The sequence below is a fragment of the Serinus canaria genome, chromosome 11 (assembly GCF_022539315.1).
Source record: "Serinus canaria isolate serCan28SL12 chromosome 11, serCan2020, whole genome shotgun sequence".
In the NCBI taxonomy this organism is placed as follows: Eukaryota; Metazoa; Chordata; class Aves; order Passeriformes; family Fringillidae; genus Serinus; species Serinus canaria.
In genome coordinates, this window is record NC_066325.1 from 18913179 (window position 1) to 18939924 (window position 26746).

General features: G+C 45.2%; 1 protein-coding gene across 3 annotated transcripts in view; it reads left to right on the plus strand.

Annotated features, from left to right (window-relative positions):
* The window catches only part of BANP (BTG3 associated nuclear protein), a 109545-nt gene that overhangs the window by 13403 nt on the left and 69396 nt on the right, over positions 1 to 26746 (plus strand). For all 3 annotated transcript variants that reach the window (XM_030227716.2, XM_050978880.1, XM_050978881.1), the window contains 3 exons: positions 13351 to 13473; positions 14850 to 15025; positions 23157 to 23396. In XM_030227716.2, the coding sequence (XP_030083576.1) occupies positions 13351 to 13473; positions 14850 to 15025; positions 23157 to 23396 (539 nt within the window). The remainder of the gene's footprint in view (positions 1 to 13350; positions 13474 to 14849; positions 15026 to 23156; positions 23397 to 26746) is intronic.

A 26746-nucleotide genomic window follows, 5' to 3' on the forward strand; every position in this document is an offset into this window, starting at 1 on the left:
AGGACACAGCACTGCCCACTGCCCTGACACCCCCAAATCCAGGAGCTGGCCATTCCTGCTCCCTGTGCAGCTGCCAAGAGGCTGCTGGTGGAAGCAGAGTTCATTTATCTTCTTGAAGGTAATTTTTGTAGCAGTTTTGTGATGTTACTCAGAAGCAGACGCTGGTCCAGGGACGGTTTGCAGCTCTTCCCACATTTCATCCTGACTTAAACCAGACTCCTTCATCCATCCCCTGGAAAAGCCTCAGCAGCTCTTTCAGACAGGTTTTTGAGACTTGCTCTGCTTTTATTTATAGCTGTTTTGACTTAATGAGTTCATCATCATTCTAATTGCTTCTCATTTTACTCCTCTTCACCAGAAGTACAATGGACTGTGTTTTATGAGCTTGTTTGCTAAAGAATCCTGCTAGAAAAAGATCTCTGCTTATTTTGGAGTTAGAAGCTGGAGGTGGAAAATCTGTTGAATAATCTAATGCACTTTGCTGAAAGAGCAGGCTTGACCTGCAGTCCCTTTGTGTCTCACTCCCCTAATGTGGTTTTAAATACCTAAATCTTGATGTGTCTGTCATCTTATCATCGAGGTGATCCCAGCCAGAGAAATCTGCTTAACAAAAGACTCTTTTCTTTAACACTTCTTCCTCCTTTTTCATTTTTTTATAGCTGGAAAAGACTTCACACTGCTCTGAATAACTACTTTCTACTCTCCATTACAAAGGTGTGCAGGCATTTAATTTTTCTTTTAAGCAGGTGCTGTGTCTGCTTTTACCTCTGCTTTTGAGGGCTTCATACACTGAAAAGATAAATTATGGCTGAGTTGTGTAATACCAGAAACAAAGTACATGCAGTAAGGACTTGGATCACAGAGGAAGCAACCAGAGTTTTACACCAGGGCTTTTGCTAAATGCTCTTCTCTCAATAATTGTTTCTTCAAGAGCCTTCTTGAAATCTGGGCTGAATTTTTTGTCATTAATTTAGAGATCTCCAAGTTCTTGTGCACGAGCTGAGCTTTTTGCTGTGGTTTGTGCACAAAAGGCTTCAGAAACCTTTTCAGGAACCCACGGCCCCTTTGGGACCCTATTAATTCATGCTCAGTGAATGCTTTCCTCTGTAACTTGTACTGGTTTGAGTTTCTGGAGGGATTTGTCAGACCTGAGCTGCTTGGTTTGGTTTGGTTTGTTTTTAAATCTCTGCAACCATCAGAAATCTGTCCTGGCTGTTGATGGTGCTTCATCTTTTGGTTCGGGTTACAGATTTTTGCTGACAGCTCCTCAGCCAGTCTGACCATCATTTAGATAGAAGCCTTGAAGGAAGCAGGAATCTCTGCCCCAAATATTTGTTGCTGTTGGTCTGAAGTTGCACATTATCAGAGGTGTGATGCCAGGAGAGCACTGAGGGCTTTTTGTTCTGGAGCAGACTGTGGCCTGTGGGACTCGAGAGAAAATAGGGCTGGATGTGTTGAATTTGGCACTGGGGACGCTCCATTTGCACAGGGACAGAATGTTTCCCTGAATTCCCTGTCTTTCATCCATAAACCCCTTTATCACTTGTTGATTGTTTCCAGTTAGAGGCTGTTCCATTGTACCAGCTCTGTATCCTTCCCTCTTCCCCATCCATCACAGAAGGCAGAGCTTCCCACAAGTCTGGGATAGGGATTTTCAGATCCTCCACAGGAATGGGATTCTCCAGCCTCCTTCTCCTCCTCCTGCCACCAAACTCGTGCTGGGTTTGCTGCTGTAACAAAAAGTTGTGGTTATTAGAGGCTGTCAGGGAAGATGGTGCTGCACTGCCAGGACAGCAGCTCTTGGGAAAAAATGGGAATAAATCCAGTAAATACCTCAGGATCCTGGCTGAGAATTGGGCCAGTGGGAGTCCATGAGCTGGGGGTGCTGGTGGCTGGGGGGCTGGCCTTGATTCCACCCCTCAGGTGAGACCCCACCTGCAGAGCTGCCCCAGCACAGGAGGGACCTGGAGCTGCTGGAGAGAGCCCAGAGGAGGCACCAGGATGAGCAGAGGATGGAGCAGAACGGCTGGCAGAGCTGGGATTGTTCACCTGCAGAGGAGAAGCTTTGGGAGGACCTCAGTGTGGCCTTGCAGGACCTGAAAGAGCTGCAGGAAAGATGGAGAAGGACTTTGGACACAAATTGGAGGGACAGGGCACAGGGAATGGCTCCCACTGCCAGAGGGCAGGGCTTGCTGGGACAGTGGGAAGGAATTGGTCCCTGGGAGGGTTGGAGGCCCTGGCACAGATTCCCAGAGAAGCTGTGTGGGCACTGAGTTTGTGGTGATTGGCAGTGGGGCTGGCCCAGCCCCTGTGTGCCCTGGGCTGCTCCTCCCAGCCCAGCCCTAACTGGGCACAGCTGGCAGGAGCAGGTGAGCAGCACTGACAGCCAGGGAGTGCCAGGGGTGCTGGGCAACCACCCAGGGAGCAGAGGGCACACAGGGGCAGGGCAGGAACATCAGGGGATAGAAGGGCACACAGGGGCAGGGCAGGAACATCAGGGGATAGAAGGGCACACAGGGGCAGGGCAGGAACATCAGGGGATAGAAGGGCACACAGGGGCAGGGCAGGAACATCAGGGGATAAAAGGGCACCCAGGGGCAGGGCAGGAACATCAGGGGATAGAAGGGTGGGCTGAAGGACAAGAGGAGCAGATGCTGCAGCCTTCTGAAGTGACAGGATGTTACTCTGTGTGGGCAGGCACCTGATGCCTGCCACCATTCAAATTCTCACCCCCTAAACTGAAATTTCACTTTACTTTGGTCAAGTGAAATTTCAGTTTAGGGGGTGAGAATTTGAATGGCTTTTCATCATTTCATGGACTGGGCCACAGAATTGTTGCTTTTCCACATGCATCATGGTATGTGCTGGGACACCCCTGGAAGTGCCCAAGGCCAGGCTGGAGGTGTTCAGCTGTAAATGGAGAAAATTCAAAGGTAAATGGAGCTCAGGTGTTTTCCTGGACCTATTTTTTTTCACTACAGGTGAAAAACAGACCACAAGCATCTGGTTCTGTTCCATATATATTTGTGGGTAATTGACAAAAAGTACAGAGATAAAAACATTTATATTTTTGTCTTTAATGAGAGTGGGACAGTAGCAAATGGAACTGTAGATTAATTGCACTCATTTAATGAGCCAAAATCCATCCTGGTGTCCTTGAACAAAACTCATTGGGGGTTGAACAATGGCTAATTAATGTGGCTAATTAATCCTCAGATGCAGTTTTGTACCAGATGGGATGTTTGGATTTGCTGTGTTTTTGTAGGTGTGGATCATTGAAATGTTTGTTTTACCACTGAATTTAATCAGCAGAACAATTTAATTGAATTTGGAGAACCAGACCTGTCCACCCACTTTGCCATTTGGCAAAACCTGCTGGCTCCACATCCCCCAGATTCCAGAGCTGGGCTTCTGCTCATTGTTTCCTTGTTCACAAGTGGCTTTGGGGTCAAATAATGCAAAATTGAGAGTTTGAGATGATCTTAAATGAGGTTGTAAAGCAGAGAATGTGGTGTGGAGTGAATTGTAGGGGGACTGTTCTAGATTTAGCAAAAATACTTTTGCTTTGCCATAAAACCTTTAGGAAAACAAACAAACCCAAAGAAATATAATCAAGGTATTGGTGTATAAACCCTAAAATAGCCAGAATTCTATTTTTTAAATTTATATATATCTATATATTTATTCTTTCTGTGAGTTACAAACCCCTTGGCCAACCTAATTGCATTTTTATCAGGAGGATTTTTACTGATTATAATAAACTATCCCACTATGCTAATCCAGACTTTTAGAAGAAATAATAATTCCTCAGCCCTTATCAGTGAGCAGTGGCTGCTGAGTCTCTTCCCTGTGTTCACTGCAGTTGATATTATAACTCATTAGGGGATGTAAACCACTTTATATCCTTTTATTTCACTCAGTGATAAATAAATTAACGTTGGGAACCTTCAGGATTTTTGCTGGTTTTAACTCAATTTAAGAGCTAATTGTTCCTTCTCGGGATTGCTTCTGAAGACCCTGAATTTGCAGGAAGATTTTAATTGATTTATTTGGGAACAAAGCATGGATTGAGGAGCAGAGGATCAGGTCGGGTGAAGGGTTTCTTTTCAAGGTGCAGATCCATGAATCAGCCTGGAAAAACATTTCCCTGGCAGCAGAGTCAGCCCTGGAGACAGCTCAGCAGTGCTGGGGCTGAGAGGGACTCAGAGACAGTCAGAATTTTGGGGTGAGCTGTCAGGGTTTGATTTGGAGAAGCTTTGGAGTTGCTCAGGTTTGCAGGAAGTTCTGCAGCAATCCAGGTTTATTTCTCTTTTATTTATCTCTGGCCTTTCCTGGGGCCCCACCCAGCAGCAAATGTGCAAAAAAGTGAATTTTGGGAGGCCTGGACACGAGCACAGCTGGACTTTTGTCCTTGGTGGGATGGAGGAATTCCCAACCTTTCCCTGTCTGTCAGCAGGCTCTGAGAGCAAATGTTTGTTTGGAATTCCATAAATAACTGCAAACAATTCTTTAGAATATGTGAGTTCTGGGGTCACAGCTGGGATTCTCCCAGGTGGAATTCTGGGGCTGTTTTCCTGCAGGGTGGAGGAGGAAGGGGCTGCAGGAGAATGGCACAATTGTTTGGGGTCTGTTCTCACCACATTCATTTTGGTTACGCTCCCAGTGGGGAAACAGAGTCAACCCTGACAATGAGAAAATCATCAGTTAAAAAATCCTGCTTAGAATCACAAGGTTTTTAAAGAGTACAGAAGAACTGGAAGCAAAGTTTGGATATTTTTGAGTAAAATAATTTGGTAAAGTGAAATTTCAGTTTAGGGGGTGAGAATTTGAATGGTTTTTCATCATTTCATGGATTGGGCCACAGAATTGTTGCTTTTCCAGCCTTTTGAGTGCCCTGTTTTCAGTTCTGATAAAGAGATCAAGGGGTTTCCACACATCATTTGTGTATGAGCACTCTGTTTTTGAGTTTGTGAGTTGTGTTTTGTGTGGTTTTGGACGTGAGGGAAGTCAGTGTTTGTCACCTTCCTGCCAGCACTGAGCAGTGTTTCAGCCTGCAGGAATTGCTGTGCCTTGGGACGTGTGGTGAAAACCCCAAATTCCTTCTTGAGGTGTAGTAGAGAAGTTTCTCTGAAAATTACAGTTCTGTCCTGCATTCAAAAATGGAGTTTATAAACAGAACAAATGAAATAAAGGCATTATTAGATTATCTGTCAGCTCCTCTTGCTTTATCCAGAGTTCTGTTCTTTCTTTGGCTGTGGGGGAAAAAAAATCCTCCCAAAACTTGACATCTTTAACTGCTTGGAAAACACAACAGTGCTTTCCAAAATCTCCTAATTTGTCACAAAACTTGTCAGCCTCAACCTCTTGAGGTTCAATTTTATTTTGCTTTCCTGGCCACGTGGATTTCATGGAGAAGATTTCTGTGATCTGTTTGATTTATCAGCAACACCAGTTGATTATTGAAAATGAGTTGATTATTGAAAATAAGGGCTGGGGTTTTTCTGAATGCCAAATTCCCCCAGGATTAGGAGGAAGTGGCATCTTGCATTAATCAGCTCCCACAGCAGAGTTCTTGGGGAATTTCACATTCCAGGAGTGTTGCACTCAGATATTGGGGAGCCAAGGGCCCAGGAGTGTGTGGATAAATTGGAGGCAGTGTCTGACTTGCAGCGTTTCAGGGGAGAGGGAAAGGTCAGTCATGGAATGACACCAACAATTTACCATCCTCCTTTCAGCTGGGTTTGCAGAGTTCAGGAATTCCTGCATGGCTGGGGTGGAATTCATTTCTACAACTTCTCAGACTGACCAAGGTTTGAACTGTGGATTCCTTCTCCCCACTGCAGCTTTTCTCAAGTTAATGGTTTCTGATGAAATATCATTTCTGAGACTCCAATAATTCAACTGAGAGCTGAGCAAGTAGCAGCTGATGATTTAGGGCTGAGAAAAGGATGGAAAAAGTGTGGTTTGGATCTTTTTAATTGCACTGGTGCTGTTCCAAAAGTGCCTGTCAGGCTTAAACCACCAAAATGAACTTTTACAAAGAGGTGGATTTGAATTCTTAAAGAGAATTTACACTGAAAATCAGATTGTAAGTGATAAAGCTCCTTCAGGTTTCAGATGTGTTACCAGGTTGGATATTTTACTTTTTTTGCTAGGAAATTGGGCATTTTCCTGTTAACTTAGCTCAGGATAAATGTGAAACCCTTTAATCTGGGAGGTTTGCAGGATTGCTCTTCACTCTTGGCCACGTGTGGATAAACAGTTTATTTATTGCCACTCAGCTGGAACACTTGCTTTGGGTCAGAGACCTCAGGGAATGCTTTTAGTTCCATTTGGAATCAGCCTCCTTTCATTGTAAGGGTTCTGGGAAGGGAAAAAAGAGAAATACGTGGGAATCCAACAGGATTTGGGTTTAGACACAGATTAAGGGGACATTTACCACTCTAATTACTGTCTAAGAACATTTAAAATCAATTACAACATATTACAATGTGGGTTAAGCTTGCCAAATCCCTTTGATGAGATGAATTCCAGGGAAAGCAGAACATTGAATTCCATGGCTCCATGAGCACAGCCAGGAATATTATTATTATTATTATTATTGAATATATAACACTAAATATATTAATAATATCAATATTATTTCTATATAATAATATACAATATATTACAATAGATATATTATAAATTATTCTTCTTCTTCCAGGAGCAAATTGAAAGGTGCAGGAAGTGGAATTTGGTTCAGGCCTTTGTAGGACTCATCTTCGCTTTCTGCCTAAAGAAGCAATTAAAAATGATTATATTTAATAAAAGTGGGCAGGTTTTTACCTCATGGATGTTGCAAATTGTGATGATGTTTAGTGAAACTCTACAAATCTTTATCAGTGTGAAGCAGAGCACTGGGTTGTGAAAGCCTGTGTTACACCCAATAGATTTCATTTATTGAGCAGGCAAGAAACAGAAGGGGGCAGAAAAGCCTTATTTATTTATCCTTTTGGGTTCCAGCCTGGCAGAATTGAAATATTTTGAGTGATACAATCAGTGGGAATTTGAAAATCCAGCAGTGAAAGCAGACCCTGGAAACTTTTCCTGTAGGTTGTGGAGTTAATTCTGCCAGTGCCAGAAAATGAATGAAGAGGAGAGCAGGTGATCAGTTAGTGATTAAAGGGACAAGGTTGGGAAGTGACAGGGATTTAGGGGTGTCCCAGGATTATTTGTGTACCACTTTAGAGCAGCTTAAAACACCTATAATTCTGTTTTTAAAAATTCAAAACCTGCCAGTCTTGCTTTTGGAAAATCATATAATAACTGAAATTTAGAGTAATTTAAAACACTTAAGTTTGAAAAAGAAATATTTCTTTCAGTGGGTTTGGAGGGCCCCAGTTTTACTTGAAGCAGGATGGAAAAGAGGGATTCCCAAGGGTGAGCCACCCTAAAAGGTTGGAATTGCTGATCCTGGAGGTCTTTTCCACCCTGTGTGGCTCCAGAACCTCTCCCAGTCCCGCTGAGGTTGGAGCCCCTGTTCCCTCTGCTTTCCTTGGCAGCAGCTGCCACTCAACTGCTGCATTTCCACCCCTAAAAACCCCTAAAACCCCTTGGAATGTCTTTCCAAACAGTATTCCCCCCTTTTTTTTAGGAACTGTACATTTTTACATATCTTGAGCTCCATCTCTTTGTTCCATGAGCAGGAAATCTGCTCCCAATAACTCCTGAAATTGTGTTTTTCATAGCAAGGGAAGAGCAGGATTTCTTTAGGGTGCCCTCAGGGGATCTGGAAATTTGAGATTTAATCCCTAATTTCATTCCAAGCATCCTTGGAATGGCTGGAAAATGTCTGTGGTGGTGGCAAGGGCACAGAGCTGGCTGGGAGTTAGGAAAGGCAGGAAAAGCAGAATTACCTGGTGGGAATTATTTACAAACCCCCAGAAAGAGCTCAGGGGTGTTTGCAGGAATCTGATATTCTGTACTTTTGTTACCTGGTGATCAGTGAGGCTTCATTTCCTGTAGTTAATATTTTGAAACCAAGTTTATAACACTACCTCCTCCACCCCCAAGATTTTACTACTTAAATCTAAATTTAATTTAGTGCTTAAATCAGAATTTAATTGAGTGCTTAAATCAGACTTCTGCTGATACCAGAATTTGTCAGAAAATCAGGAAAACCATCTCCAAGTAACTAATTGTACAATGAAGGATTCCAAATCTTTCTCCTGATTCAAACTGTGTTTTCTAAACACCCAAAATTTCTGTTTTAATCAATAATTTCACTCCTGGCACCTGCTGAGGGTCAGGGCAGCAGCCTCATTTCCCACTGAGCACGATCTCCACGTGCTGCAGTGCTGCTCCTTATCTGCCTCAGGAAGTTAAGGCTCAAAGAAGGGTAATAACTGTAAATTTCTTCCCAGACTGGCTGAAAACAAGATATCTCTGCTGTTGTATTTTTATGAGTACATTTATCTTCCAAAAGGGTGGTATTGACCTGCTGGTTCTGGCATGACCTGGCCTTTTCTTGGCCAGAATCAAAAGTAGAAGATGATAATTAATGGAATTTCTAGCACTTTTCAATCCTGGTTATGTCACATATTACCTGGATGGGTATTTCCCTAATTTATTATTTCCCCAATTTATTATTTCCCCAACTTTTTTCTATTTTTCCTTTTAAAAATATTTTTAAACTTTTTCCCAATTTTTATTTAAAAAACATATATATATTTTCTCTTTTTTCCTTTTTTTCCTATTTTTTCTATTTTTTCTTGGTTTTTTTTCTGTTTTTTGTCATTTTTCCTTGTTTTGTGTATTTCTTAAAAGCAAAATGTTCCTTGGACCCTGTGTCACCACACTTAATTTTTACAGTTTCAGCTGTGTTCAAAATGAGAGATTTTAGAATTTTGTTGTATTTTTTTAAACCAAGATCTAAAATGATTTGTGTCCCCATGGAGGTGGTGGAAAATCCCTGGAGGAGCAGCCTGGCTTGGGAACAGGAGGGTTTGAGCTGATGAACTCCTTGGAAATGGCTGTTGTCATTTTGGAGTTTGGTTCTCCAGGTGGGTTCAGCTTTTCTCAGAGCACAATAATCCCCAGGAGAGTTTAACAGCTTTAAAAATTGGATTAAAATTAAATTTAAAAAATTAATCTTAAAGCTAGTAATTGATGTTCTCCTGCCTCCAGCCAACCAGAGGCTCCTCTGTAGCTAAAGATGGATTTTGTAACTTGGAAAATCTCTGATTTGTACTGAGTTGAGCTGAGAATTCAACACTGACTGTGTTTAAATTGTTTGGATAGAGCAGCATTTGCTTTATCTTTTATTATGAATTGCTCCCAGGCCTCTCCGCTCTCAGCTCCAGGAGTTTTTCCAGCCCTGCCTGGTGGACTTTGGCTTGTCCTGCTCCTGGGGTCTGTCCCTGGGGTCTGTCCCTGGGGTCTGTCCCTGGGGTCTGTCCCTGGGGTCTGTCCCTGGGGTCTGTCCCTGGGGGCTGTCCCTGGGGTCTGTCCCTGGGGTCTGTCCCTGGGGTCTGTCCCTGGGGTCTGTCCCTGGGGTCTGTCCCTGGGGGCTGTCCCTGGGGTCTGTCCCTGGGGGCTGTCCCTGGGGTCTCTGCTCTGTCCAGAATCCAAAGAGAATCTTTAATCCTCAGCTCTCTGAAAATGATGGATGCCACAGCTGCTGTTTTGGTGGTTGCCTGTGCCTGGACCATGAGTTTGGGGATTTAAGTTTGAATTGTGGAGGTGTCTGTGCACAGTGTGCTCGTGGACAGGTTGGTGCATTTTGGGGCATCGACCCAAAGCCATTTCATGGATTCTGTGCCAGTTTGTGGCTTTGCTGCAGTGGCAGATCCTGGGTGGGTTTTCTCTCTCCTTTTTGGATAGGGATCCTTAACTCGGTCAGCAGCAGGCAAAGGAAGCAGGTGGCCATCAGGAGGAAGGAGCATGGGGACATTATCTGCCTAAATAATGATGAAAAGATGTAAAAAGGGGCTGTTGTAAAGGATGAACACGAGTGTTAGTGAAAGATAAACTAGGGATAAAACAAGGAAAACAGCACATTGTGCAAAAATAATTGTTATATTTAGATTTTCTCCCTGCTAGGGATAATTGTGATAGTCCTCCACACATGAACTGTGCATTTAAATTTTAATTTAAACTGGGAAATACCAGAGTTCAAGGGCTCTTTTCCAGCCTGGCTTTCCTTTAGGCTGCAGAGTTTTCCAGCAGGAATTCCAGCTCCTCTTCCCATTAATACTTCTCCATGAGCTGGTCCATGGGAAGAACCTGCCTGAAAATCTCACTCCAAGTCATTGTCAGTGTTTTAGAGAAACACTTTTGATTCTCATGGAAGAGAGAAATGTCAGTTTATTCCTTCTGCCTGATTTCTCTCTCTCTCCAAATGGAAAGTTCAGCTGGGAAGAGGAGGAGAGGATGGTCCTGGCATTGCCAAAAGTTCTTTTCTGTCTCTGGCTGCACTCTGGGTGATTGGCAGGTTATTGGCAATGGAGCCCCAGCCTTTAAGATGAATGATCAGATCTGACTCACACATTTTCCATGCTGAAAATCACCTTTGCCAGCAATTTCCTTATGCAAAATATAGACTGGCCTTCTGTATTTAAACAAAATAAAAATCAGAAGCTAAATATGCAGTCATTAGTTGGCATGTGTATTTTTTAGGAATATTTTCACCTGTAATTTGACAGATTATTCAGTGAACTGCATTAAAAAATTCCCAAATATCTGCAGGTTGCATGCATTTACATTTTTTTTTAGAGAGTTGTGTCCAAGAAGAGGCAAATTGCTGCTCCAGTCTCTCCAAGTCCTAATGCTTGTGGGGAAAGGAATATGTGAGCACAAATGGAAAATTCTGGGGCCTGTGCAGTCACTCTGGGTTTGTGAAACTCCCCCTGACCCCTGGAATATTTTCCTTCCATCTTCCCCCTGAGTACTGGCAGCACTCAGAATTGCTTCCCTTGGGGTCTGAGGGAATATCCAAAGCTTTCCTCCTCCTCCTCCTCCTCCTCCTCTGTGTTCTCTGTGTTTTAGTACAGAGGGAATGGTTAAAGCTGTTTCATTCTCAGAAAGAGATGGAGAGATTGAAGAAAGGAATTGGAATAATCCAAGGATGCACTTGGCTTTAATGAATTTTAATGGATTTTTCTCAGCTTGGCCCAATAGTTTGATTTTATGTAGAATTCCATTTTTTATTTTGTGTCTATTCATCACATTTCTAAATAAATCTGAAAACAGAGACTGAACATCTCCCAGGGAAGCAAATTCCTTATCACCCTCCACAGGTCCCTGCCAGGAGGGTGCTGCCAGGTGGGAATTGGGCTCTGCTCCCAGGGAGCAGGGGCAGGATGAGAGGGAGCAGCCCCAAGCTGCTCCAAGGGAGGTCCAGATTGGACATCAGGAAGAATTTCAAGAAATCCATAAAAATGATCATTCCTCAAACAAAGCAACTCCCCTCAGTTCTTTATTTTATGCCAGTTTTTAGTGCTAAAGCTTTTATTCTTTTCTTCAGATCCAAACTTAATAAGAGCAAAATGCTAAGGACTTTCTAAATGTAATTTTATTGCATTTATCTCTCCAGTTGAAATTAATTATTCAGAGTCTTCATTAAAAAGAAGCTTTGGTAAGTGACATTTTAAACAGGCCTTCAGAAGTGATTGCAAGGGAGATGCTGATAAAGAACAGTGTCTGAAAGGAAGTGTAAAACACTCGAACATTTTAAACTGGGCTGTGAGAACTTGCAGGGCAGCTGTTTGGATAATTTGGGAAATATAATGAGCACACACACGATGCTGCTGGCCTGGGAGCTGCCAGCACTGCCACATCTCCCTCTTTTATCAAGTGCTTGGTGGGGTTTTTAAATGTTTGGTGCAGAGAAAAGAGATGGAACTTGTCTTTTTTCCAAAAATAAAAATGTCTGGGTTGAACAGGTGACTGGAAGTGCCCTAAATCCTGATTCTCCAGAGAATGACAGGAAAGCAACAGAAGGCCCCATTTCTTTCTTCCTTTCTGAGATCTGAGCTCCCTGTGCACACGAGGAGCTCTGGCAGAGCCTGCCCTTGCCTGGGATGAGCCAGAATCTCCCAGAGCCGCCCAGGTCTGCACCCAGGGCTCCCTGGGTTCCCTGAGGAATCCCAGCTGTTGCCAGCAGCACATGCAGTCCCTGGCAGGGGGAGGCAGGGCATTGCAGCCTGGGGCTTTTGGAGCCAAAAAATCCGGGGTCAAGCACTTTGTTTGTGCCAAAAGTTGGGATCCATTCATCCTCAGCTCCACGACAGGGCCTTATCTTTCCTTGAGGATGGATAATTTGGCACTTGGGGCTTACACAGACACGAGAATGTTCAAGTGTGTGCTCTGCTGCAGCTGCAGGAAACACACTTGCTATCACCAGATTGGCTTCATTTGTGTTTCAGTAATTAGCCAGGGGAAAATAAATGACCCCCAGTCACGTTTGGGATGTTGGAGCAGTGACAAGAAGAACAAGCTGTTTACTGTGGGGAGAGCAAAGGGGAACTAAACCAACATTTCTCTCCCTCAGTTCTCCCTGAGCACAGCAGGAACAGTTTAAGTCTGAAATCCCCACCTGGGAATCTTGAGTGTGGTGTGGCAGTAACGTGAGCAATCCCTGCAAACAGGTCAGGTGCCCATCTGCATGTAGAGTTGTTTGTTTCATATTTCTTTTTGCACTCCAGTGTAAACTTAGCCTGTCTCAAGATTTCCTTCTCCATTGTCATCAGGAGTGATAAGAGAAGCTTTTTCTGGTTTCTCACACATTAAGTGATTTTGGTGTTTGGTTTTAGGTTTTTTAATGTGTGAAATGCACACAAGAAATAGTTAAGTCTTGTTTTTATTCAGGTACAGTCTGGTCCTCTTTGTTCTTGTGCTGCTCATCTCCCCACCCTGGAGGACAGCACATGTCCTTTAACCATGCTCATTGTCCACTTTTGCAATAAATCCTTTCAAATTCTCTTCTCCTAGGAATTATCCTACTGAAACCGGGGCATTACCATGTGAATTGGTACCTCTGCAAACACTCAGATTCTCCCAGAAAGAATTTGGTGGAGCTGTGATTTACAGACTTCCCCCTGTGTGCCCTGAATTGATGAATTCCTTCTTGCTTCCCCAGGGGTCGTGGACTTTTATATAATTCCATGGGAGCCATCCATCCTCTGGAAAAATCAGAGTGCTCGAGGTGGTGCCGGTGTCACCTCGATGGATTGCCGGCGTCAGCAGTGCCGGGAGAGGGACGAGGCCCAGACCCTCCCTGGATTACTTAAACCAAAACTCTCTTCATGGATTATTTATAAGCTTTGCTCCTTTACATTCCTGTTCTCTCTGTGATTATTTTTTCTGCAGTGTTGTCCCTCAGACCACGGTGATCCTCAACAACGACCGGCAGAACTCCATCGTGGCCAAGATGGTGGGGCAGGAGGAGCCTCTGAGCAGAGCAGCAGATTCCCTGGAGAACATCCTCAGCAAGTGAGTGCCATTCCCTGGAACCCTCCCTCTTTCCCTCCCTGGGCAGGGCCAGCTCCAAAGGCCAGTTTTCCCCTTCAGTTTGAAGGGAAAAATGAGGAATCCTTGAGGTGATAATGGGGGAAAAGACTGAACCTGGGCTTGGATAGGTTCTCTTGTTTCCCTCTTGGTGGGAGAGAGCTTCCTGGAGGAGCTGGGATTATCTCTGCTGAGTTACAGAAGGGTTTCCTATAGCTGTGGATATAGGATTCCTATAGCACACCAAAATCCTGTATGTAACCAGCTGAAGGAGGAATATGCAGTCCAAGGAAAACCTGGACTATCTAAAGTGAATTTTAAACAAGCAGACCTGGGGATTCTGGGTGGAAAATGGTGGTAATTGATATATTTTCATAAATTACTGGGATATTTCTTTTGTTTTGCACACAGGGCCTAGACTTTTCCATTGAGGCAGATGTAGGAAGTTGATACCTAAGATTTTTTTATTCCTTCTGCTACGTGTGACCCAAAGGGCACAGTCTTAACCTAGGTTGGATGTTAGGAAAAAGTATTTTACTGAAAGGGTGATAAAGTACTGGAATCATCTGCCTGAAGAGGTGGTGGAGTCACCATCCCTGGGTGTGTTTAACAAAGCCTGGATGTGGCACTGGGTGCCAGGGTTTAGTGGAGGTCGTGTTAAGGCATGGGTTGGACTTGATCATCTTTAAGGTCTCTTCCAACCTGGTTGTTCTGTGTGGTTTTTATTCTGCTGGATAGCTCCGAGTTCCACAGGGGCAGAGTGGTTTATAGGAGCTGATTTTATCCAACACATTTATTTTGTCAGTTAGTGCTTTTAATTCCCTCACAACAACGTGCAGGGCCACAAGCTGAACTCAGTAACTCTGGAATTTGGATATTCCATGCTCATGTTCCTCCTGTTCTATGGAGGTGACCTGTGCTGGCCCTCACAAGGAGGTGCAGGCCCACAAGCTGAACTCAGTAACTCTGGAATTTGGATATTCCATGCTGACATTTGTGCTGAGGGGCTGTTCTCTGGAGGTGACCTCACAACAATGTGCAGGGCCATGAGCTGAACTCAGTAACTTTGGAATTTGGATATTCCATGCTTCCGTTCCTTCTAAGGGGCTGTTCTCTGGAGGTGACCTGTGTTGGCCCTCACAAAAATATGCAGGGCCATGACCTAAACTGAGTGACTCTGGAATTTGGATATTCCATGCTCACGTTCGTTCTGAGGGGCCGTTCCCTCGATGTGACCTGTGCTGGCCCTCACAACGACGTGCAGGCCCACGGGCTGCACTGACACTGGAATTTGGACATTCCACGCTCCCGTTCCTGCTGAGGGCTGTTCTCTGGGGGTGACCCCTGTTCCTTGCCCGCAGCGCGGTGCCGGGCCGCCGGCAGAACACCATCGTGGTGAAGGTGCCCGGCCATGACGACAGCCACAACGAGGACGGCGAGAGCGGCTCCGAGGCCAGCGACTCGGTGTCCAACAGCGGCCAGGTGGGCAGCCAGAGCATCGGCAACAACGTCACCCTCATCACCCTCAACTCCGAAGGTACGTGAGGGGCCGAGGGGAGATTTTGCCTTTTTTTTAATGTACATTTTATGTATCCTCAGTACTCTTAGTGTGCATACTTGTAATTCCTTAGGTCTGGTAGTTTAGTCTGGGTGGTGTGTTAGGCCTGACATCCTGAAGGCCTCAGAGCGAGGCCTGGTGTGAGGCCGCAGAGCCCTAATCTATCTTGAGAAAGCAGTGATGCTCCGAGAGGCTGACTAGAACAGAGGCTGGACAGAGTTAAAGGAATAAAGTAGGGATTTATTAAAGGCCTTCAAAGGATTCACCTAGGGCAGTAAAAGAGCCTGGCCACAGGGTTGGGCTGTGCTCCAGGGACAGGAGGAGAGGGAACGGCCTCAGGCTGGGCCAGGGCAGGCTCAGGTCGGACAGCAGCAGGAATTTCCCCATGGAAAGGGGGGTCAGGGATGGGAACTGCCCAGGGAGGGTTGGAGTGCCCATCCCTGGAGGTGTCCTGGGAATTCCTGAGGTGGCACTCAGTGCTCTGGGCTGGGGACCAGGTGGGAATGGGCACAGCTTGGACTTTGATCCTGGAGGTTTTTTCCAGCCTCAGTGATTCCAGAATTTTTTCTGCTCTGTCAGCTATGCCAGGAGCAAAGCTGCCAGCACCAGGAGGTTGTTTGTTGTGTAATTCCTTTTCTGTCTTGGTCTGGCACAGATTTGCACAGACAAATGTGATGTTTGACCCATTGATGTGCATGTAAATTCTGAAGAAACACCTAATCCATTAATGTCTGCAGATCTGATTTCCCTCAGACCTCTGGAACACTCATCCATTCAAAATCTCTGAGATTGATGAATGCTTTGAGGATCAGATCAGTGACCCCCCTCCACCTGCCCTTGCCCTTGCACGGGAGGGAATTGCTAAGTGACTTCACCTGCAGGGTGGCACAAATTCAATTATTAATAAAGGAAGAGATGGAGAATAACAGGGCTGGTGTGCAGGGAGAGGCAAAGTCACAGCAGCCCTTGGCTTTCATCAGCTGGGACAGAATTCCAGGTGACTCTGGGGTGTGTAGAGGTAAAACCTGGATGGAGATCCCAGCCCAGGACTGAGACCAAACACCAGGTGTTCAGGACAGCTCCACTCTGCCATCCTGGCTCTGGAAAGAACAATTGAGCTGTGCTTAGAGTTGGGTTTGTCTGACATTGAGCTGTGAATATTTCCAGGATTTAGGAAGTGGATTTCTATAAAGGCATTCTTTGCTCTCTGCTGGCTTTCATGTAATTGTGATAATTTAAAAATTAGTTCTTTTGAGACTCTTTTCCTGTGCTTTCCAGAGTTCTTGTGCATTTTAACATTCTGAAGATTCTGAATGCTTCAGCTGGTCCTTAATGCCCTCCTTGCACAGAACTTCATCTGTGAATCAATTCTTTGGGCTTCATAGCTCTGAAGACATGGGATCAGGGAATGATCTGGGTGGGAAAGGACCTTAAAGCCCATCCACTTCCAGCCCTGGCACCTCCCACTGTCCCAGGCTGCTCCAAGCCCTGTCCAGCCTGGCCTTGGGCTCTGCCAGGGATGGGGCAGCCCCAGCTGCTCTGGGAAATCCATTCCAGGGCCTCCCCAGCCTCCCAGGGAGCAATTCCTTCCCAAAATCCCACGTAACCCTGGGGTGAAACCATCCCTGTGTCCTGTCCCTCCAGTTTCTCATGCAGAGAACCCCAAGCTGGAAATGTGGCCATGTATTTTTGGAGCAGATAAGGGGAGACTGGGTGTTAATTAAGGGATGACTGATATTTTTTCCAGAGAAAACTCCTCAGTCACGTCTTGTCTCCTCAACTTGGCATCTGAAGCAGTCATTTGATAATGGCAGCATTAAGCAGCACTGAGGATTTGCTTTCCAAGTGGGAATCCAAGCAGCTCTGTGTCCCAGACTTATCTGTGCACAGGATTTTCCAGCTCAGGCTGAGATCTCAGCTGTGGGATGAGCACTTGGAGCTGTTTCCTGCCAAGCTCCTCAGGACAGGCACAGACAGTGAGAGGAGCAGAGCAGGAGTGAACCTTTTGTACCCTAAAACACAGTGATGTGCTGCTGATGTGGAGACACTGATGAGGACTGGTGAAAGCCAAAGACAATTACAGAAATTGAATTGCTTTGGGTTTTTTTTGGGAGCCAGCAGATGAACAAGTTTCCTGCAGGTGTCTGCCACAGGGATGTTTGGAGTTAACACTGGCCCACCTCCACCCAAATATAACAAAGATATATTAAACAAGGAAAAAAGGGCAAAATCCACATTAGAAATCTGATTTTCTGATGTGAAACACATTTTCCAAGGTTTTAAAAAGCCCTTTGAGTCCATGGCTTTTAATTCTCTGAGGTTTTTTTGGATCTTTTTTTATCTGAACTTTTTATCTGATCACATCCTTCCATGAGTCATAAAGTAAGGGAATCTCTCTTGGATTTCACCAAAACTGAGGCTTATTCTTAACAAACAAGTGATGCCTCACTGATGTTGGGCTGAGGCTGAAGAACCTGTGAGTGCAGGGGCTGTTCCCAAAATTCCTCCTGGTCCTGGATCCACAGGAGTGAGCTGGGACTGGGTCTCCTTCAGCCCCAGCCTCTGTGTACTGTGGAATATTTACCTGGAGCAGAGATTCTTCTGGGTTTGAACTGAAATAGGGCAGGGTTAGGTGGGGTACTGGGAAGGAATTCCTCCCTGTCAGACTGGGGAGGCCCTGGAATGGCTTTCCCAGAGAAGACTTCCAAAAAATCAGTAAATGTGATTTACTGTGGCTGCCCCATCCCTGAAGTGTCCCAGGCCAGGCTGGACAGGGCTTGGAGCACCCTGGGATGGTGGAAGGTGTCAAGGCTGGAATTGGATAATCTCCAATGTCCCTTCCCACCCAAACCATTCCATGATTCTGGGATTTTTCTTTGATATTCACAAGGAAATGAAACCTTTCTTTCCCCCCCACAAGAACAGTCCAGTGAAGAGCTCCAGCTCTGTGCCCAGGCTGTGTGTGCTGTTCCTCAGGCAGGATTCCCAATGTCTGAGCTGCATTTTGTGCTGGAGGAGGTTTTGCTGAATGTGACTTTAAAGCTCTTTAACCTTTCTTTTAGCACAGCTTTCAGTCCCACTCCTGGATCTGGAGGTGAAGTTGCAGCCTGGTTGTCCCTCCCTTCCACAGACTTAATGATTTTTAATTAATAAAGTCAGTGTTCTGGAGTCTCTGCCAATTAATCACTGCCCCTGTGAACTTCTGCTAATTGACAGGAGCTCATTAAAAGATCACAGAATCACGGAATGGTTTTGCTTGGAAGGGACCTTGAAGCTCATCTCGTTCCAACCCTCCACATGATGCTGATGTTGAATCTTCTATACATCAGCCAAAACATTATTTCACTTCTCTAGAAATGGAGGTTTATTTTTCTAAGTTAGGATTTGTTTTTTCAGGGTTTATTTTAATTTTTTAAAGATTAATTCATCTTTCTGCCTCTCTGCACCTACCAGTCTTTTGCTGCCACTGCCAACTTCGCACCCAGCCTTGAGAGTAAAATAAACACAACTTCTTGGAGTGATGGAACATGTTAATTCCAGTATTTCTGTGGGCAGGTGTTCCCTTTTGTTTTCCCTAGTTTTAAAGGAATGACTGACAGCTCCTGGGGCTAGAGCAGAGCCTGGCTTTGCTTTTAGGCTCATGTCAGACCAGGGGCGCCTATCCCAATGGAAAAAGGGAACAGCTCAGTGTCTGTCACTTCCCTGGGTGGGAGAGCACGTCCAGAGCAGCCCCTGTCTGGTTTTTGTTCTCTTGACAGGGCTTCTTATGCTGCTGACCCCACACTGGCTCCTCCTGTTCCCAGAGAATTCCTTGTTTGCGTGGCAGCACGTCCCAAACAGGGATGGATGGTCAGCTGTGCTGGGAGATAAAAAAAAATGCAGCAAAAAAGAGTCAAAACCAGCCCTGAAAGCAAACTGGGTTCAGCAGAATGGAGATCAAGGCAAATTTTGTGATGTTGAAAAGAGAACAATGAAGAGGAACTAGAAATAAATGGGTGTGGGGTGAAATGGGGCTGGGAGTGCAGAGAGGGACTCTGATACAGCTGGCAGGGCTTTCTGCACTGGGAGGAGAAATGCTCAGTGGTGATCTGATATTGGTGTAAAACAGGGCAAGGAAGCTCCTTTCCCCTGAAAGGGCAGCAGGGTCCTCAGGAAAATTCACAGAATCAGGGAATGGTTGGAAGGGAGCTCTGGAGATCACCCAGTCCCAGGCAGGGACACATCCAGGTGGGTTTGGGTTGTCTCCAGAGAGGGACACCCCACATTGTCCCTGGGCAGCTGTGCCAGGGCTCTGCCACCCTCCAGGGAATGAAGTTCTTCCTCAGTTAATTAAAGAAAAATAGGGCAAAATGAGAAGGTGTGTGAAGAGCTGGGCTCCAGGTGAGTGTGTGCAGTTGTACTTCACTGAGCTGAAGGGAAGGGTGTTCTTTGAGCGTTCCCTTCCTCCCCAGCTGACACTGGCTGAGTTTTTGGAAGTCTTTAAGGAGCAGCAGCAGCAGGGTATGGCTGTGAGTGCTGGGGGATGGAGTCTCAGTGCATGCACTAAATAACCTATCCCCCCCAGATTCCACCCAGATGTCACCTCTGAAGCCTGAGAATGCCCCTGAAGAACCATTCCACATGCATTGAAGGGGCTTTCAGTGCTGGCAGCCTCCAATGACCCAGACTTACTCAATACTGTTTATGTATTTAATTGCTCAGAGGGAATTTCCATCCAATTCCCAATCTGTTTTCTCCTTCCTTATCCATTCTCCTCCACCCCACACCAGAGCTCAGGGTGTTTGTGCCTCACTCAGAACTGGCCCTGGGTTTCCTCTTTCCACCAGATTTTTGGGTGCCACTCCTGTGTTTGCTCCCTGCAAAGTGCCAGATGTGTTGGCAGCCTGGCAGGAATGATTTTGATCTAAAATAAGGAATAATTCAGCTTTTGTGCCCTCACGGAGCTGCAGTGGATTCATGGTTAACTTCAGTCATGCTTAGTGCAAAATGGTTATAAAATAAATTCCCTTTCTGTTTGAAAGGAGGAGGAAAATGCAAGAGATAATTTAGTGGGGGGATTGTGGTCATAGGTCAGAATAACAAGATAATGTCTTTTTTTCCAGGCTGGGAGCAATAAAAGAACAGTTGCATGTGGTAAAAACAGTATGTTCTGGACTCTGTGCCAGCAGAAAAAAGAGAGGATTTTGCAAATTGAACAAAATCTTTGGTTCATGTAGGTTAACAACGTTTGTTAGAAAAGTCTGCAGGCAAAAGGTGTTCCATAAGGAATAAAAATTCCTATATCCAGCAGCAATCCTGTGAGCTGTAAGGCAGTAAGGCTGTGATAGGCTGGAGCATAATTTATTCAGCCTTCCTAGAATTTCTTTGAAAAACGTACACATTGATCCAGAGATGTTTTTGCTTTGCCAGATCTGCCCAAATTTTTCTAAGCCAGTCCATTTATCTTGAGGAACAGCCTGTTGTTTTCCCTGATAATGGTAACCAGACTTGTGGTGAGGCCAGACACAGTGGCATGCAAAACAAGGCACAACTCATCCAAACCACTTTATTTTTCAGATGGCACCTGGTGCTGGGAGCAGAAAGCAGCCAGTGTGACCTATCCTGGCTCAGGATAAAAAAGAAAGGATCAAATTAAGGCAAAAAAAAATTACAAACAATTTGCAAGTGTATAAAAATATATTCAGGACAGGGCATGAAGTTCTGATTTCAGCAGAAAAAAATCTGAGGGATGAGTTGCTACATACGTCAACAATAAATAGTTTTCCTTGCAAGTTAGTGAATATAAGGAAGGAATCATTCCCTGTGAGGAGGCACAGGGTGCCCAGAGCAGCTCTGGCTGTCCCTGCATCCCTGGCAGGGCCCAAGGCCAGGCTGGACAGGGCTTGGAGCAGCCTGGGACAGTGGAAAGAGTCCCTGCCTATGGCAGGGGTGGAGGAGATGAATTTTAAGGTCCCTTGCAGCCCAAGCCATTCCCTGGTTGTGGGGCTGTGCTGGTGCTGATAATCTGCTGCTCACAGTGATAAATCAGGGTTGCACAACCCAACGTTTGCCTCATCCTGTCGTTACTCAGCGCTGCGAACTCGGCCCTGACATGTGGGGAGACTCAACCCAAAGGTCGTGCTGGAAAAGCAGTTTGGAGTGTTTGGAGTTGCTTTTATGTTCTATTTTATTGAGTTCTTCTGGCTTGTAGTCTGATAAACCCCAGGGCAGGATTTGGATATCCAGATGCTGCTTGCTGTGGGTGCTGCTCGGTGTGAAAAGGAAACGCTGTTTGACCTGAGCTCTGTCACCTCCTTTGGGGACTGGAAGGGTTTTGGAAACCAGGAATTGGGGACTTTGTCTATAGACAAACTCTGCTCTAAGATCACTTAATGAAATAAAAAGTCATAAATGTAATTGTAACTGAATGTTGTTCACAATAAATTGCTGTAAAGCTCTCTGTGGAAGGGCTGAGTGACCCCTCAGTCAGCAAACCTTGTTTTACTCCACGGCTGAGCAAACATGGCAATCAAATCCAAATGGTCCATGTCAGTGGACACTGAAATATTGCTGGACTGTTTCCTACCCAGCTCCTATTAGCAGTGTGAGGAATTCTGGAGGTTTGGTTTATGTCTGGAATGGGAGTCTCATCCTTGGCTGTGTGTTCCATCCTCCACTTGAGGTGGGGTTGGTCCTGAGCTCTGTTCCAGTTGCTGGTTAGTCTTGAATCCATCAACTTTTGGCATTGTCTGCATGGGTTAATTGAAGTGAGGGCCTAATATTCATTTGAGTTCAATTTATTTATTTAATTAAATCCTTAGTTTTCCTTTTTTCCCCCCCTGGCAAACTGGGAAAAAAATAAAAAAGCTTCTTGTTATATTGAGTGTGTGTGTAGGTAGGTATAGCTGTGGTACCGATGGGCTTATATTTGAATAAGAGGGAAAATGATTAGTGAGTGAATAATTATCTTTCTGCTGGGCCTGTTCCTTGGGAAACTATTATTTAGAAAATAATATAGCCAGTGAATATGAGGAAAAACCCAAATTATGCTTGGGATCTCTGGTTACATCCTAAATTATTGTAATTGCTTGATGTACTCCTTTTAAATGATTAAACAAGTTAGTGTTCACTATTGGTTATAATTTCCTAAATCTATAATTTTGCCTAACCTTGCTTTAATCTCATGGGTTTGGGGTTGGGAGAAAACAAGGTTCAAAGCTGTTGACTGCTTGAAATTTGCTGTGCTTTGTGAATATCCCAGAGTTGCAGTAACCTTCATTTTTAGGGGATGAGAGCACTGGGCCTGGAGTGGTTTCTCAATAAAAGAGATCTCTGAGAGCAAGCTGGACACCTGGACTGGCTGCACCAGTTGCTCTGTAGGTCAGAAAATGAACAACAATAACTTTTGGTCACTGCTGGGTGAATTTGGGTTTCTTTCTCTCAATGGCCACCACTGCGATCCCGCTGTGCTCAGCTGGGAAAGCCCACGGACACCAGGAGGGAAAGTGGGGGAGAGGGAGCAAACTTGAGCAGTCTTGGCTGTGTCCTGAGCCTGCCTCCCTGCTCAGCCTTTGCCCATGTGTGTTTCAGAGGATGGATTACCCCAGCCTGTCCCTTGCTCAGCCTTTGCCCATGTGTGTTTCAGAGGATGGATTACCCCAGCCTGTCCCTGCTCAGCCTTTGCCCATGTGTTTCAGGATGATTACCCAGCCTGTCCCTTGCTCAGCCTTTGCCCATGTGTTTCAGAGGATGGATTATCCCAGCCTGTCCCCTGCTCAGCCTTTGCCCATTGTGTTCAGAGATGGATTATCCCAGTCTGTCTCCCTTCTCAGCCTTTCCCCATGTGTGTTTCAGAGGATGGATTACCCCAGCCTGCCCCCTTGCTCAGCCTTTGCCCATGTGTGTTTCAGAGGATGGATTACCCCAGTCTGTCTCCCTGCTCAGCCTTTGCCCATGTGTGTTTCAGAGGATGGATTACCCCAGCCTGCCCTTGCTCAGCCTTTCCCCATGTGTGTTTCAGAGGATGGATTACCCCAGCCTGCCTCCCTGCTCAGCCTTTGCCCATGTGTGTTTCAGAGGATGGATTACCCCAGTCTGTCCCTTGCTCAGCCTTTGCCCATGTGTGTTTCAGAGGATTACCCCAACGGGACGTGGCTGGGTGACGAGAACAACCCCGAGATGCGCGTGCGCTGCCCCATCACGCCTGCAGACATGCTGCACATCAGCACCAACTGCCGCACGGCCGAGAAGATGGCCCTGACCCTGCTGGATTACCTCTTCCACAGGGAGATCCAGGCCATCTCCAACCTCTCGGGCCAGGGCAAGCACGGCAAGAAGCAGCTGGATCCTCTCATGATCTACGGGATTCGCTGTGAGTGAGACTGGGGAGTTTGACGTGCGGCTAAGGCACTAACGGATGGGTTAAATGAGATTTTAAGAGTGTGTTTGATGTGTGCTGAGGTGTTCTGGTGGGTTTTGTTTATGAAGAAGGTTTAGGGGTTTTAGGAACAAATCCTGATGGGCTGGTTTGCTTCAGTTGGTGGGTATTCACCAGAAATTCCTCAGTCTTTTATTCTGAATTCTGACATCTGTGCAATCATCAGCTGTGAGTGTAGTAAATACTGCAGAAAGAATTAGTAACACAAATTCCAATACTGTTCAAGTGCTCAAACCAGCATGGTCTTGAACCATAGTTTTTGACTTCCCATTTATGTCTGTTTTTTCAAAAGACTTGCTGAGATTGTGATGGGAAAAGTTGGCAGTCTCAGGATCATAAAATCTGGGTTCACAGCAGGAATGGCAGGACGCTGTTGGATTTCTGTCTGCTCCATGTGCACCAGCCTTTGGATTCTTTAAGCTATTACGGAGCTGTGAACTGACATTATTTCTGTTAAAGGCACGATATTGGTTAATTTAAAAGGAATCAAATGTGGTTTCATGTAGAACAAAGGCACAGCCACTGGTTAGAAATGAAAAGAGGAATCTGGACGTGAGCATCGTGTTCTGCTGTGGTGGCTTCTAGTGAATACACTGAGGACAGCCAAGTCTGTTCCCTGTGCTTTATTTCCAAGAAACTAGCATAACCAGGATGCTGGGAGAAGTTTCTTCTGCCAGGTGGTGGTTGAGCACTGCAGTCAGGGAATGGGCACGGCCCTGAGGCTGCCAGAGCTCCAGGAGTGTTTGGACACTGCTCCCAGGGACGGGCTGGGGTTGTTGGGGTGTCTGGGCAGGCCCAGGAGTGATCCTTGAACTGGATTCTAATAAACCTGGAGGTCCTCTTGGTACCAGACTCTTTATAGTCACGTTCTGTGTAGTCACCAGTGGGTCTGGAGTGGGAATAATTTGTCCTCCTGGTGAGTTTTATATGAAATTGGCAATTTGAAACTCCAGGTAAGGCTTAGGAGCAGGTCAGCAAGGGATGGTTTGGGGGGCTGTTTGGAGAAGTGGCTGTGGGATAGTGACAGGGAAGGGAATGTGAATGGTGTTTGGTGATGGCAGGAAACATGTTCCTCTTATCTGCTGCTGTTTCCAGTGGTTTTCAGGCTATTTTTGGGGAAATTGAAAACCAAATCTACCCCACTCAGGTGGCTCCATTAGGGCAATTTTTGCTTCATTATTTACCTGAAGCAGAAGACTTTGGGCTTCTTTTACAAACACATTAAATACATATTTTCAAGAGAGATGGTAATTTAAATTAATGCTGATCTCCAAAGCCTTCTTGTCTGCTGATCTCATCAGTGTCAATGATGTTGCTATTAAAACACAGATTTTTGTTAAAAGCTTTTAGAAACACTAAGAAATGGATCTTGCACCAGTGTTAAAGCAATTCCCAGGCAGTTCTTTTCCCATCCCTCAAACCTGAGAGCACAAATCACATGGGTCAGTTTGTAACTGGTTGTGGAGGAAGATGAGATGTTTGCCAATGTGAGCATGGGGAAGGAATGTGTCCATGTGACCAAGAGCTCAGGCTGGGGATTATGTCATTTCTGTGAGGCATCCTGACCCTGAAAATACTGGATTATGGAAGTGATCCCTGCAGCTGGAGAAGGTCTGGAGTGGCACAGATGTGAAGCAGGGGATCATGAGCAGCAATCAGTGTCTGGCTTTGGTGATATGAGCATGGTTTGGGATCCAGGTATCTGAAACAACTTCTCTCCTTCCTGCTGTTGGCTGCTGTGTTGTTTTCTTTTGGGAGCCAGGCCATAAAAAACTAGGGATTTCTGGAAAAAATTGACCCTGTGTGGATCTGGCCAGAGAAGTCTGGTTTGGGCAGTGAAATGTTGATCTGCTACCAGCAAGGACAAAGAATCCTGTGGCAACCAGCAAAGAAAACACAGGAGAGCTTGATGGAGCAGCAAATGTAACAGTGAGACCAGTGGTCCAGGAATGATGATTTCACTTAATAAGCTCATGTGTCATCACTGGCAGTAATTAGGTGGGAGTGGAGTTGGATTCAGCAGCCTGGTGAGGAATGTGGAGCACTCAGCTCTCGAGGATGGGATTGTGCCACGCTCAGAGTTTGTGTGTGCCATGATTCCAGCCCTGCCTGGGCAGAGCCCTGCCAGCCCAAACCCCCCTTCCCTGGCCACACACATCTGCTTTTCATCCCTGAGGTGTTCTCCCAGAAAATCACCCCAAACCCGAGTGTCCCTGGCACAGGAACCCCCTCAGTGCTGGTCCCCACAGTGGGATTTGCTTCTGCTCTGAGCAAATGATGCTTTGATGACTTAATTCAACCAGAAATGAGAAATCCAATGTCATCAGCCTGGCCTGTGCCAATCACAGCCAGAGGAGCCCAAGGAAACAGAAAGGATTTTGTTTTTCCTTTCGTTTCAGGTTTCTTGCAGTTTGTCAGTGCAAAGATATTCCATCTTTTTTTTTTTTTTCTATAAGAAAAACACCAAGCAAATCTGTATTTAATAGAGAAAGTATTTTGTGTAATATGCAGAAAGTATAGAAAATGAAGAGCTGTGTGTTTATTAAAAATTCTTGATGCTCTGCACAGGGTTTACCACAAGAGGAGAGGAAAGTTTATCTTTGGAAGTCTAAATTTTCACTTGTGGTAGGAATTTGCTTGTGGGGTGGCAGTGGTACTGAGGAGAGCTTTTGGGCAAGAAACCAGAATGATTTAAACACAATCTATGTCATTGAATAGCTCATTACCTCAGCCCTGCTAAAAATGGAGACTTCTGCTGGTGAAATACAATCCAAGAACATCCCCAGTTGTAATTTTCTTTGCCTAACAGAAAATACAGGTTTAGTTCTTTGGAGATTTCACAGCAATTTCCACGAGCAAGTTGGAAAAAACAGATTCCCAAATTCAGAATTTTGCAGTTATAAGAAGTGGTGTCATAGAAAAGATGATTTTCCATGGCATGCTGGAAAAAATGGAGGGGGGATTTCTGAAGCTCAGAAAAGAAAACTCATCTGTAGTTCTTATTCTTCAAAATAATCAAAGTAACTAAATGAAAACAAAATCTGATTAGTTACTTATAATAGATATTTATATATACAGATATTTTATATATTATTGTGTGTAACTTTGTGTATTATTTCTGTGCAAGCCCCTTGCTCTGCACATGAGTTTTTTCAGACTCTCACCAATCATTTTCCCACTGATTTGTCAGTTCTGGTTCATTATTCTAAGAGGATGGAACAACAGAACCTGCACATTTAATGCAGAATTTCTGGTTGGGGGGAGGAAGGAGATCCAAACTCGTG